General features: G+C 44.7%; 1 protein-coding gene across 1 annotated transcript in view; it reads left to right on the forward strand.

Annotated features, from left to right (window-relative positions):
* The window catches only part of LOC126272454 (cytochrome P450 6k1-like), a 75,412-nt gene extending 60,499 nt beyond the window's left edge, over positions 1-14,913 (forward strand). Inside the window, exons 7-8 of the mRNA XM_049975332.1 lie at positions 4,756-5,007; positions 14,707-14,913. Of these exons, the coding sequence (XP_049831289.1) occupies positions 4,756-5,007; positions 14,707-14,873 (419 nt within the window). The 3' untranslated portion in view covers positions 14,874-14,913. The remainder of the gene's footprint in view (positions 1-4,755; positions 5,008-14,706) is intronic.
* The last annotated feature ends 264 nt before the right edge of the window (positions 14,914-15,177 follow it).

Consider the following 15,177-nt stretch of genomic DNA (forward strand, 5'->3'; position numbering starts at 1 on the left):
GTTTCCGGACACATGTCCACATAACATATTTTCTTTCTTTGTGTGTGAGGAATTTTTCTTGAAAGTCTGGCCGTACCTTTTTGTAACACCCTGTATAGCATACGTGATGTGCTGGTTGTCTTGTGCAGGACAAGTAGCAGTCGGGATTAGAGGCTGCCCAGACAGTTTCCTTCGGCTGCGTTTCTCATCTTCCTAAAGCCATTTCACCTAGGCTGATTCATTGTTGATTACGTTAGTCTATTATTTTGTCCCTACTAGCTCATTTCGAGCTTCTGGTTCTTTTCGAGCGATGCAAGTCACTTTATGCAGTTTCGGCCAAAACATCCGACCACCAGCTTCATAACGTGTCGGTCCGCTTGAAGCACACTGCACGTTGCTCTGCGGTACAGGACGAGGGTCCAGCTCCCGTCGACACGGACCCTGGACCGCGCTAGTCCGCCACCATGCGCGCCAAATGGGAACGGCTTTGCCTCCGAACGAACACTTCAAATTGCGCACGCATCCCGTCTCTCAGAAAACTTCAAGATTTCTAGCTGAACCGTACAGCCTGCTATTCCTTCCCCTCAAACAGGACATGCCCGGCAATAGCAAAGTACGTGGGTTCTTTTCTAAGTAAGGGCCGTTTTTATTTTTAAAAAAAGATACAAATTCTTTTCTAAAAAACTTTTATTTTCTGATTCTACACACTTTTACCTATTTTTCTACATAGTTTCCTTGTTTATTTAAGCACTTGTCATACCTTACAACTAAGTTTTTAATTCCCTCTTCAAAGAATTTGGCCGCCTGCTCCGACAGCCAAGAGTTCACGGCCGCTTTCACTTCATCGTCGTCATTGAAGCGCTGCCCGCCAAGATGGTGTTTCAGGTACCGGAAAAGGTGAAAATCGCTAGGAGCAAGGTAGGGGCTGTATGGTGGATGGTCCAAAACTTCCCAGCCAAAAGAATCAATCAGATCCCGAGTCTTTTGAGAGGTGTGAGGCCTAGCGTTACCGTGCACGAGCAAAACTCCTTCTGTCAGCATGCCGCGCCTTTTGTTTTGAATTGCTCTGCAGAGCTCCTTTAGAGTTGCACAGTAGGCATCTGAGTTGATTGTCGTTCTTCGTGGCATAAAGTCCACTAGCAAAACACCGCGCCGGTCCCAGAACATAGTTGCCATAATGTTGCGCTTTGACAGCGTCTGTTTGGCTTTTACCTTGACGGATGAGGTTGTGTGTCGCCAGTCCATCGATTGTCACTTGCTTTCGGGAGTGATATGGGATACTCATGTTTCATCTCCAGTGACAATTTGACTCAACATGTCATCCCCTTCTTCCTCGTAACGAATCAAAAAGTCCAATGAAGTGGCAAATCTCTTCCCTTTGTTGTCCTCTTTGAGGAGTCTGGGTACCCACCGAGAACACAGTTTCTTAAAGTTTAGGTAGCAGACACAATTTTGTACAAAACCGATGTTGAAACTTGTGGAAATTCCAAAGAAAGAGTGGAAATTGTGAATATTCTGTCCTCACGAATCTTTGTTTCGACTGCAGCCACCAAATCATCAGTGATCACAGAGGGCCGGCCTGAGCGTTCTTCGTCGTGGACGTTTTGACGGCCATTTTTTAACTCTCTAACCCATTGACGCAGTTTACCTTCACTCATTGCATTCAAGCCGTAAACTTCTGTTAACTGACGATGAATTTCTGCAGCTGATAGGCTTCTCGCGGTCAAAAAACGTATCACTGACCGTATCACACACGCGGCGGGCGATTCAATAATCGTAAACATTATAAAGTAGCGCAGCGATGCGCACACGTCACCTATAGAGCTGCAACTTGCATCAGTGTGAACGGGAAGGATGCCGGCAAGTGGCGCGGTAGCTTGTTGTGGCGTCCGCGCGAACTATGGGACTATACGCGAGAACGGCCCTTACTTAAAAAACAACCCTCGTATGAACACTCTTACGGCCAATGGCGAGCTTCCTTCATGCACAATAACGAGGCCAAGAAAAACGCGCTGCGATAAAATACCAATGACTTTTCGATTCGCCCTTCTTCTTCCCAAAATCTGCTCTTTCTGATGCGCCTCTGTGACATCAAAAACATTTTATCCAATCACGCGTTTTTTGGGCCAGCAACTAGCCTCGCATCAGAGGTCCTCTGAAAGTAGAAAACAGTGCCCGATGCTAAGCTCTTATATTTTCTGCAAGCCATGTTTCTTTAGGAAACCGTAAGATTGTTGTCTTCTGAAAGCACTCATCCGAACACGAGAAATCGCCGGCCTCCCCTGACAGAGGGCCTTGCTTGGCCTCAGCTCGGCCACAGGGTAGGCCTCAGTTTAAATGCACAGTAGTTTGCACCCTCCATGGGGAGTCCCGTATCGTAATTTTCATGGAGTCAACACTAGAGGCTGCCCGTCTGTGCAGGTGCCGGTGGGCTGCTGTTTTTCGTTATCTCAGTCACTTCCTTGCCTGTTCCTAATGCACCATGCTTTCTGTTTCCTTGCACTAGTTGAAGGCATAGAGAAAAACAAGGAAGACCAGCACCATGTGAAATGTATCTGATAAGAAGTTATTGAAAAGTCAGTGCATACAGCTACTGTAATCCAGTTCAGTTTAATAAAACGCTACTATCGTATTCTGCTCCATCATTATCCCCCAATTAGTGTGATTTTCTCATATTAAATGGAAATGGGCTTTTCAAAAAGATCGAGTTTTCCAACTGTATACCACATTTATTAGCACAACATCCCATGGGTTAGAAAGGAACAGCTTCTGCTTTCCAGTCACGTGTACCAATAACATTTGTTGGATTGGATTTGGCTATTTTCCTAGTACCGTTCGTATTTGAATTGTTTAAAGTAATGATAGGTAGTTATCCAAGCAACGTAAAGAAATTATCCCAAAATATTTGTTCATTGCCTATTAAAAGTAAGCCTTAGTGGTCTCCAATGAATGACTTTGCAGTATGATCAATCACCATTAAATATTGATAAGGTCACTTTCATAATAGCTTGTTTGCCCGTCTTTGGAACGAAATGCATCACTGATCCTGCGTACCAGGGATCCGACAGTTTTTTGGTAAGTTTGAAGTTTGTGGAGGTATATATCATTAGATGTCTACGCATAAAGCATACACTTCGTGTAAATAACACGCAGATGATTTGCGTACCCGGTGATGGCGCCCGATAGCGACCCACGTGAGTTCAATAGGATTTAAACCAGGCGAATTTGGTCGCCGAGATATCAACAGGAGCTCATCAAACCACAGTAATACGGTTCTGGCTCCGAGACACGGACAACTATAGTACTGAAAGACGACATCGCCGTCGGGGAAGGCATAAAGCGTGAAGGAATGCAGGCGGTTAGCAGCTGTGAGCGTGGCTTGGATCACTCCACAGGTCCCATGCAAGCGCAGGGGAATGTCTCCCATCGCGTAACACTGCTCCACCAAGCTGCGCCCGTTGTGGGCTGCACGTTTCGAGCCACCTCGATGGTGGTGTTTGTGGAGACAACTAGCGACCTAGTGTAGCAAAAATGTGATTCACCTGAAGATCCGACAAGTATCCATTGATCGACGGTCTAATTCCGATGGTCCTGTGCCCACTACCATCGTAACTGACGATTTCGTTGGGTCAACATGTGAACACATAGGTGTGGTCTGTGCAAAGCTCCGTGTACAACGATGTATGATGAACGGCGTGCTCCGAAACACTTGCGAGTGCACCTGCATTGTGCTGTTTCGCCAGAGATCGCACACATCGCCATATATCCTACTTTACAGAGCTGACATCCGAACCCCGCCTGCCGCTGTGGCCGAACGGTTCTAGGCGCTTCAGTCCGGTACCGTGCTGCTGCTATGGTCGCAGGTTCGAATCCTGCCTCGGGCATGGATGTCTGTGATACTCTTAGGTTCCTTAGGTTTAAGTAGTTCTATGTCTAGGGGACTGATGACCTCAGATGTTAAGTCCCATAGTGCTCGGAGCCATTTGAACCATTCGAAAGACCTTAGTTCTGGGCAGAGTACAAATGTGTCTGAACACAGAGAGCACCGAACGTTCCTAACAACGGGCCTTTGCAGTCGACGACCCATGGATGAGCCAGTGTTAACACCACGACATTGGCAACTGCCACTGAAATGGGCCATTTGAACGATTTTTATCCGAACACCACGTTCTGTGAAGAGTGGTACACTTCCAACGATTTAGCGCCTAGTGGTAACTTCACTGCCATTTTGTCTCTTTCCACAGGTTCTAACGACAATAGCACGTGAACATTCGACCAGCTTCGACGTTTTCGAGATGCTCGTTCACAGGCTCTGCCTAATAATAATCTTCCCTTTGTCTGAGTCGCTTAAGTCATTTGATTTCCCCATTTGCATCCTGTATCTTTGCGACGATGAACCCCCGTCCGTGTCTGCTCTGCTTACGTACTTTTGCTACCATGCCACGTGCCCGCAACGCAACCACGTGTCGCGGCGGGCAATTGTTATAATGTTTCAGGTATCAGTGACATTGGCACATGCGCCAATGCAGAGAGTAAACAGCTCTTAGTAATAAGTGAAGGCGTTATTAAAATTATCCCCCACTGTACGAACACAATTCTAATGCTACTTTTCGTTGCTTCCTGGTTGCGCTCGTATACGCTAGAGCCTGGATCTTGCTGATTTCTTTATGGCATTGTAACTTGTATTCGACTGATTTGTGAATTTCGCGTATTTTGTTACCATGTTTGTCAGCTGCGATTCTTAGCCGAGGAAACTGATGTTTCATTCACTTCCAGAAACGCTAAGAAAGTACCCGCCACTGGCTTTCTTGAACCGGGAGTGCAACAAGGACTACCAGGTGCCGGGCAGCGATCTCGTCCTGGAGAAGGGCTCGGCCGTACTGGTCTCAACGCTGGGACTGCACCGGGACCCCGAGTACTTCCCGGACCCCGAGCGCTTCGACCCCGAGAGGTTCACCGAGGAGGAGAAAGCCCGCAGGCACCCCTATGTCTACCTTCCGTTTGGAGAGGGGCCGCGCATATGCATAGGTGAGTACTCTCTGTTCAGCTGTACAGTTCCTCACTGACACGTTGACCTCCACAGCCCTTATATTTTCCCTCCGGGTCCGAATATAACATGGACTACGTCAATCTCTTCCCACAGCAGAATGGTGACAATAACCACCGAAGGACCAAAGAAACTGGTGTAGGCATGCGTATTCAAATACAGAGATACGTAAACAGGCAGAATACGGCGCTGCGGTCGGCAACGCCTATATACACTATGTAATCAAAAGTACCCGGACACCCCCAAAAACATACGTTTTTCATATTAGGTGCTTTGTACTGCAACCTACTGCCAGGTACTCCATATCAGCGACCTCAGTAGTCATTAGACATCGCGAGAGAGCAGAATGGGGCGCTCCGCGGAACTCACGGACTTCGAACGCGGTCAAGTGATTCGGTATCACTCGTGTCAAACGTCTGTACGCGAGATTTCCACGTTCCTAAACATCCCTAGGTCCACTGTCTTCGATGTGATAATGAAGTGGAAACGTGAAAGGACACGTAAAACACAAAAGCGTACAGGCCGACCTCGTCTGTTGACAGAGACCGCTGATAGTTAAAGAGGGTCGTAATGTGTAATAGGCAGACATCTATGCAGACCATCTCACAGGAATTTCAAATTACATCAGGATCCACTGCAAGTACTATGACATTTAGGCGGGAGGTGAGATAGCTTGCATTTCATGGTCGAGCGGCTGCTCATAAGCCACACACCACGCCGGTAAACACCAAACGACGCCCCGTTTGGTGTAACGAGCGTAAACATGGGACGATTGAACAGTGGAAAAACGTTGTTTGCAGTGACGAATCACGGTGGCGATCCGATGGCAAGGTGTGGGTATGGCGAAAGACCGGTGAACATCATGTAGCAGAGTTTGTAGTGTCAACAGTAAAATTCGGAGGTGGCAGTGTACGGTGTCGTCCTGTTTTCCATGGAAGGGGCTTGCACCCCTCATCGTTTTGTGTGCCACTATCACAGCGCAGGCCTACATTGATGTTTTAAGCACTTTCTTGCTTCCAGTTGTTGAAGAGGAATCCAGCGATAGCGATTGTAACTTTGAACACGATTGAGCACCTGTTCATAATGCACGACCTGTGGCAGAGTGGTTACACGACAATAACATTCCTGTAATGGATTGGCCTGCACGGAGTCCTGATCTGAACCCTATAGAACTTCTCTGGGATGTTTTGGAACGCTGACGTCGTGCCAGGCCTCACCGACCGCCATCGATACCTCTCCTCAGTGCAGCACTCCGTGAAGAACGGAGATCCCAAAGAAACCTTCCAGCACCTGATTGAATGTATGCCTGCAAGGGTGAAAGTTGTCATCAAGGCTAAGGGTGGTCCAACACCATAGTGAATTCCAGCATTACCGATTGAGAGCGCCACGAACCTGTAAGTCAGATTCAGTCAGGTGTCCGGATACTTTTGATCGCATAGTGTTAGATCGCTTGTTAGATCGGTTACTGCTGCTACAATGGCAGGTCATCCAGATTTAAGTGAGTTTGAACTTCGTGTTTTGGTCGGAGCACGAGCGATGGGACACAACATCTCCGGATAGCGATGAATTTGGGATTTTCCCGTACGACCATTCCACGAGTGTACCGTGAATATCAGGAAACCGGTAAAACATCAAACAAAAAACAAAAAAAAATCAGAAAAAAGATTCTGCAAGAACGTGACCAACGACAACTGAAGAGAATCGTTCAACGTGACAGAAGTCAACACTTCCGCAAATTGCAGCAGATTCCAGTGCTGGGACATCAGCAAGTGTTTGCGTACGAACCATTCAACGAAACATCATCGATATGGGCTTTCAGAGCCGAAGGTCCATTCATGTACCCTTGATGACTGCACGACAAAAACCTTTACGCTTCACCTGGGCCCGTCAACACCGACATTGGACTATTGATGAGTGGAAACATGTTGCCTGAGTGGACGAGTCTCGTTTCAAACTGTATCGAGCAGATGGACGTGTACGGGTGTGGAGACAACTCATGAATCCATAGGCCCTGCATGTCGGCAGGAGAGTGTTCAAGCTGGTGGAGGCTCTGTAATGGAGTGGGGCGTGTGCAGTTGGAGTGATGTGCGACCCCTGACACGTCTAGACACGACTTTGTCTGGTGACACGTACGTAAGCATCCTGTCAGATCACCTGCATCCATTCATGTCCACTGTGCACTCCTACGGACTTCGGCAATTCCAGCAGGACAATGGGACACCCCATACGTCCAGAATTGCTATAGAGTGGCTCCAGGAACACTCTTCTGCGTTTAAACACTTCCGCTGGCCACCAAATTCCTCATACATGAACATTATTGGGCATATTTGGGATGCCTTGCAATGTGCTGTTGAGAAGAGATCTCCATGCCCTCGTACTCTTACGGATTTATGGACAGCCCTGCAGGATTCATAACGTCAGTTTTCTCCAGCACAACTTCAGGCATTAATCGAGTCCCATGACACGTCGCAATGCGGCACTTCTGCGTGATCGCGGTGGCGCTACTACACGATATTAGGCAGGTGTAACAGTTTCTTTGGCCCTTCAGTATAAATAACTCAAACGCAGATACAAGTTAATCATGAATTATGTTTCTTTTTCTATCTATGAAATGTATTCATTCACACTTAGAAGGAACATAGGAACATAAACACATTTAAAAAATTGGAATACACAATACTGATGTCGCAGAATATTTATTTTACATTGCATTTTGAACCGGCTTTCAGATTTCCAGCGGATTAGCTGAATATTGAAGATTAAACAGGCAGTTCACACAACATCAGGGACAGCCTCTATCTGCGCAAAGCTTGTTATTTCGAAAGATCAGTAACCATTTCACGACTACATTTCTACACGAAAAACACAAATTACAGTGCTTCAATGTTGTAAGGACATGAAGAGAGAAATATTCTGCAATGACACACTGAATGTTTTAGAAACTAAAGATATATCTGTAAATTCCTAAACCCACTGATCGACTGACGTAAACATCTTGTATCAAACTAGTTGTTCAGATATTTCTTCAAGTCTCACAACTATACAAAAATGGCTGTCATTAAGGATACTGAAACAGAAACGTAGAAGGTATGATCAAATATAACTTACATTACACGCAAAGATTAAAAACGTAAGAATGTAAGGCTAAAAGAATACACAAAGTGGGTAAGTGATTGCCGATGCGGAATACAATGTTATGTGAAGAAAACTACTAATAAAAGTGATGAAGAAGCCAAGAGTGAGAGTGGTGGGGGGAGGGGAAGGTGAGGAAGGAGTCAATGCAGTGTGTGGAGTGGGGAATAACTACACAGTTTAGAACAAATATATTAACTAATCGTGGGGAAAATGTTAAGTGGCAGCTTCAGCTTTAGGAATGATGAATAGTGGAACTGTATTTGATCATGCAGGATTAAGTCATCATTCTATGATTGGTGTTTATTGATAGCCAGAGTTTTAATTAACGCCAGTCTTCTGCCTTTATTTGCTCCATGGGCAATATCACATTCAATATCATAAAAATGACATTGAATCAGGGCATGCTCAGCAAATGTTGAATCTTTCTTTCCCAATCTCCACCTCATTTCATGTTAAGCCAGGCTCGTGTTATAACCGTACCTGGTTAACCCACATAAAACTGGCGCACAACCTACAGAAAATCCTGTAGTCCCACTACGATGTAACGGTGAAATGTGGAAAACAGCATTCCAAGCACAAAAAGCTGATACGTGAGTGTATTTTCACAGCCTAAAGTTTTCAATACATCATTGCAGATTGTTTCTTGGTTTGTACACGTAAAGAATTGAAGAACTGTAATTTGCATGTGTTGTATAGGTGTACGGTAGTAAAAAGTTGCGTCTTTGGAAATAACAAGCTTTGTCCAAGTAGAAATTTTCTCTGATGTTTTATGGACTGTCCGCTCAGTCTCAAGTTTTCCGATCATGGTTTGGAAAGCCAAATGCCAATCCACAACGAAATAGAAAAGAAGTATTGAGGAACATTATATTGCGTATTTAAGTTTTTAATGATTTTTTAATGTTTTTTAGTCATCATTCTTCATTTAGACTGTTTTGACGCTGTGTTCCACCATTTACAATCTTGTACTAGTACTTTTTCTCTGCTTAGCTATTACATCCAGCACAATGTATAACCACTCGTCTTGGCTTGTCCCCACAACTTTTCCTCTCTACTGCTATTTCAAGAGCCAACTTAACTGTTTCTGTAGGCTATAACATATGTTCCGTCCTCCAGTAAATGTCTACCATGGACTTCTATTCCTGACTATTGCTCCTAGTACTTAATTTCGCGTTTCGTGAGTCCACTTCATTTTTGATTCCATCACATTGCAGATATTTTCTGTTTATTCTTCTCTGAACTTCGGATGGTCAGCATTTTACTTTGACAAAATACTGTGCACTAGATACAATTACACGGACCTCTTCCTCAGTTATACGTGAATACCTGATACCAGTAAAAGCTCTTATATTGACGAAAGTGTTTGTCACCTATGCCAATCTAGAGAGTGTTCAGCAGGCGCTGACACGTACTTATAAACGGAGATTGAAAATCAAGTAGTATGAGATGGGTGGGGGTAGAGGGAGGAGAGATCCTGTGGGGCTATATCAACTACATGGCATCCATTTTGGAAGCCGCCATATTGAATGAGACTCGTTTTTTTCAAACGGACAAAATATCATGTGAAATACTGGGTAGTTATAATTATGTACAGCTACTGATGCAGGTGTAATGTGGGCTGTAATTATCGTACGGCATCGAAACTTGCTAGATTTTCTGATGTGTTAATGTGGAACCAATTCACGCCGGAAAATAATAGTTCCAGTTTTGGCATCAGGCGGAAATCTAGCGCCGTGAGGAAAGGAAAGACTTATAGTAATGTTTCCGTATTAATGGATTAGGAACGGGACGTGGGCAGAAAAGGTCAAACAAGTGAGGAAGGCATAATGTTGATTTTATTATTAACCGCCATTAACATAATTTGTTCAGAATGAATATTGTAAAACGACGTGATCAACAGTTGCTCGCAGCAGTTTCAATGAAGTCTGAGCAACGTGTTCCTGCTTACAGGCTTTCATTTCAGGTAGAGATCAAACGTGCAGCTAGTAAACGCGTTGTTATAGAAACCGCAGAGCCAAAAGTCACGTCGATTCAGATCAGGTAATCTTACAGGCCATCCATCTGGAAAACCTCTGGAGATAAGACGTTTGTAGAACTGGATCTAGTATTGTTGCCAGTATAAAATAAATCGTAAAACATTCCACACTGTTGGCTATGGGATGGACAATTCTCGTCTTCCTCTTCCAGGTAAAGCACCAAGCCCACCCGAGTTTTCGAATTTCATTATCATCTTCTGTAAACAATTTAATGACATCGGGCCTCTTCTCAGACGTTTCAGTTGGGGATACTCTCTCAATGCAGCGCTGTGATTGCTGACGTTCACACAACACAGTTTCACTAACAGTGCACCGTCTCTCTCCTCAATAGTCATACTGTTCACTCAATTTGTGTTTTGTCAAATGACAGAGTGGACGTCATACCGCCATACAAACGACGTACAGCGCCAGTTTTGCACCTGCTGGCCACAACTAGAAGTAATTTGTTTTCCAGCGTAACGCAGCAGTAACGCATTACCGTATCTACAAAATTTTGCTGCCATTCGATAATTGCAGATCACACTGGACCTCCGTGAGTAGCTCCAATTTAATTATAATTATCGCCATCCACTTGTAAACAGATAGAGAATTACAAGAGAAAAATAGCGGTGCTTTTATTTGAGCATATCTTTATGTATTCTTGTGTTCCGTAGCGTTTTATACAGAGCGAGGCAGATACTGGTGGCAACACAGGGAAGCTACACAATATACTCGACGTGTTGTGAAGCAACTTGTAACGCTGTTGCTATCCGCTTTACCCACAACGGCACGTGAACCAGAAGGCGAGCACGAGCTCCTTCTCCTCAGACGACCAAGGCTTTTAACGCTCACAGCAGCCTACACAGCTGCGGTCTACTCTCTACAAATAACTTCACGTTCCTGAGACTAGGGGGGGCTATGAACCGTAACAGCGCAGAAGCCGTGCCCAGCATCATTTCTTAAACCGTAAAACCATACCTAAACTTGTTCCTTCATCCGTAGCCATTTTAAATCGTCCAGCTCATAGTCTGCCTGCGAGAGAGCAGTTTTCACGGAATTTCCAGAGGGGTTCCACATCAACATGAGTTTAATGAGGGGTCAGCTGGGTGGTGAGTAAATCCTCCGTTATAACATGGTTGTTCCCCCTCTTGATATCGTCACAGTCTCAATGTGTTCGGGTTGTGGTTACGCCATCAGCTTTCACATAATCAAAAATCAATCATAATTCGAGAATGAACAAAGCTATGCTCAAATTAAAGACGTAACCATTTTTTCTCTTGCAATTCTCTATTTGTTTGATCTGTTACGTGCAACCCTTTGCAGCTGACAATTGCGAGCTGCATTTAAGATGGAGTTTCTCAAAATGGCCGCCATGTTGGTAACGCAGACTCATAGATTTGTCCTCTCTCCCATGTCATATTACTTACCTGTAAGCGTTTGTTTATCCACCCGTTTTCTTTTTAAAAATATGATGGTCACCTATCAAACACTCTATACTTAAATCATGCTCAAATCTTCTTTTGCTTCACAAAGACAAGAGTAGGACAGACGTACAACACATGAAAGTTACACCGACTTTGCGATGCGAACCATGTATTTAGCTAAGCACGAACCATACGTTCGTCTTGGAGATTAACCAAAGCACACACCAAACAAGTTCTTTCACTACACCACGGCAGACAAGAGTGCCCACTTCACTTCCAGCTCCGGCGTTGCTGGCGCAGCAAGTAGCGATCTGATTCGTTGGTTCAAATGGCTCTGAGCACTACGGGACTTTACAGCTGAGGTCATGAGTCCCCTAGAACTTAAAACTACTTAAACCTAACCAACCTAAGGACATCACACTCAACCATGCCCGAGGCAGGATTCGAACCTGCGACCGTAGCGGTCGTGCGGTTCCAGACTGAAGCCCCTAGAACCGCTCGGCCACTCTGGCCGGCTGATCTGATTGACTCGTTCGTCTGTAAACCTAAGGTATACTTCTCGTACACTTCAAAAACAACCCTTAGCGAACCAAGTCGTTCACTGTTGATGCTGGATACAGAATAGCATCTTTTCCAGTGAGTCTGCAACGGCTGGTATGTGAAGTAATTGAAATGTTGATGTAGTAGACACAAATATAAAAGCTGTGTAGTAACAGCCAACTTTTAAGTTCAACGTACCATCGAGAATGAGGTTATGAGAGATCACCGGATGCTGCAGGGTGGCTATAATTAAAGTGCTGGTACTCACTGAGCTCCAGTGTAGCCTGTAATTTTCCTATGGCAGCGAAACTGGGCACATATACTAATGCATTAATGCGGAACTGCCGCCCGCGGTGGTCTCGCAGTTCTAGGCGCTCAGTTCGGAACCGCGCGACTGCTACGGTCGCAGGTTCGAGTCCTGCCTCGGGCATGGATGTGTGTGATGTCCTTACGTTAGTTGGGTTTAAGTAGTTCTAAGTTCTAGGGGACTGATGACCACAGATGTTATGTCCCATAGTGATCAGAGCCATTTGAACCATTTTTTTAAATGCGGAACTGATTTACACTTTAAAAAAATTAGTTCCAACTGTGGCTACCAGGTGTACATCTGGCGCTATGCATTATTTGTATGACGATATGACATCCATGCTGTTATTTAGCAAACCATGTCATGAGTCAACAATATGGCTCTCGAGGAGAGACAGCGTGTCTTGTTAATGAAAATATTTTATGTAAATGGCAGCAGTTACAGGGCTTCACTGAGAGAATATCGCCAACTGAAAGGCCTGAAGACGGGTCTGTTATCATTAAATGGTTTGAAGACGATGTTTATGAAATCTGAAAACAACGGTGAGCTTGGTGTGGCACCAGTAAAATGATGATATATGGTGTGTTGGGCACTCAACTGTGCGGTACAAATTCCCAATCTTTTCAGTCTCGTCACAGTCACTTTTTCTGAATGATGATGAAATGATGAGGACAACACAAACACCCAGTCCTCGGGCAGAGAAAGTCACCAACCCGGCCAGTAATCGAACCTGTGACGTTGTGGTCCAGACGCGGCAACGCTAGCCAGTAGGCCACGAGTTGTGGACACCAGTAAAACGAAGGCGACCCATCGGGGTGGGAATTATTGATGAGGTTTCCGTTGCTGTAACTGACCACACATCGCGTGCACTGGATGGTGGTAGTGCCCGTGCAGTGGCGCGAGAATTGTCCACCCCACGATCAACAGTACGCAAAGTTTTGCGGTCTGTTTAACAGTGATACCCGTAGAAGATCCAGACGGTGCAGCAAGTGAAACATTATGATCCCCTGTGACGTTCAGAATTTGCTCTTTGGTTTCTGGCACAGATCGAAGATGTTGCCATGTGGCCGTACAATATTTTGTGGGGTAATGGGACACATTGCACACTTCAGGGTGCATTGGATATATAGAAGAGCCTAATTTGGGGTGCTGTTAAAAAGTGTGTTGGGCACGAAGAGCCACTGCACTCACCATATGTGACTTTTCGGTGTCGATCCACAATCATCTTAATTCTCTGCTCGTTTTTCTTTGAAGAGAACAACCCAGAGGGCCTGCCAGGTATACCACGATGTCTACATGTTATCGAGATCTCATTCTTCATTCTTTGGAAGAACGCAACTCTGTGGAAACCACTGTTTTCAAGCAACATGGGGAAATAGCTCACGCCTTCAGCCAGTGAAAGATCTACTTAACGCAGCCTTCGTCGAACGTATTATCTCCAGAGGTTTTCCAGATGCATGGACTATACGACACCTGATCTGAACCCATGCGATGTTCGCTTTGGAAATATCTCATGGAACTTGTTTACCAGAACCACGTTCGATCTCTACGTGATCAGTTGGCAAGTATTCAGGAACAATGGATAGCATTCCACCGGATATGGTGCGAGCAACTGTTGATCACTCCCGTTTTAGGGATGCAGCATCTCGTCGACATCTTAGATACTCGCACTGAACAAATTGTGTAAGCGGTGGATAGTAAATAAAATTAACATTATGCTTTGCCCACGTCCCGTTCCAAATCCATTACGTGTAGAAACATTCCTGTACGTCTTTTTGCATTCACAATGCAAGAGTTGCACATCGTGGCCAAAATTGGAACTGATTTTTTTTCTTCCAACGCAAATCGGTTCCGCATTAACGCATTAGAAAACCGACCAAGTTTCGCTGCCATACGATAGTTACAGCCCACACTCGCCAGCACCTATTGCATTTAGGAGTGTCAATATCACTCATAAAGTTTTCTTTGCGGTGTTTCTACTATCTTTCTATGTCGAACCCTTGATATTCAGCTTTCATTATTACATTCCCTATCGCCAAAGTACATTCTAATACTTGCAAACCACGTGTACGAAAACCTGCGGTTTTTGTTGTTGTTACTTTCGTTGTGTACTATGTTTTCAGTTCCATCGTTAAACCATGGCGTTTGACGTACAAATCTTGTAATATCATGTTCCACCATATTATATTGATATCGCAGTTGTAATAGAACGTCTGCCAAGACACTGCCTCTACGTTTCACCTCTGTACCTTTGTGTTTCAGGTATGAGGCTGGGGCTGCTGCAGACCAAAGTCGGACTGGTGTACATCCTGTCAAAGTACAGCTTGCGGACTGTAGGGCACACACCATCGAAGTTAGATTTCCACTCAAGGTCTTTCATACTCTTATCGAAAAGCGGTATTCACCTCCGCCTCGAAAAGAGGAAATAAAACAAAATTCCAGACAAATAAAACTTTTAAAATTCTAGAATTGCAGTTATGACCCTTCTTCTTCCTTAAAACAAACCTGCATCCATTTTGCGATTGGCCTTGTTGCATTCTAACGTACATTGCAATACATGTAATTATTTTCGAAGATAAAATAATGAGTAACGAAAACGTGCAGTCACTTTGAACGTTGGTACTGACGGCCAGTGAGACATGTTTCAAATATTTATTTTATGCAACTAAACTGCGTATATCAATGTGTACATCACCTCTGCTCAAAAGAATTAGAGGAGCATGATTTTGAGTG

The sequence above is a fragment of the Schistocerca gregaria genome, chromosome 5 (genome assembly GCF_023897955.1).
Source record: "Schistocerca gregaria isolate iqSchGreg1 chromosome 5, iqSchGreg1.2, whole genome shotgun sequence".
Classification (NCBI taxonomy): Eukaryota; Metazoa; Arthropoda; class Insecta; order Orthoptera; family Acrididae; genus Schistocerca; species Schistocerca gregaria.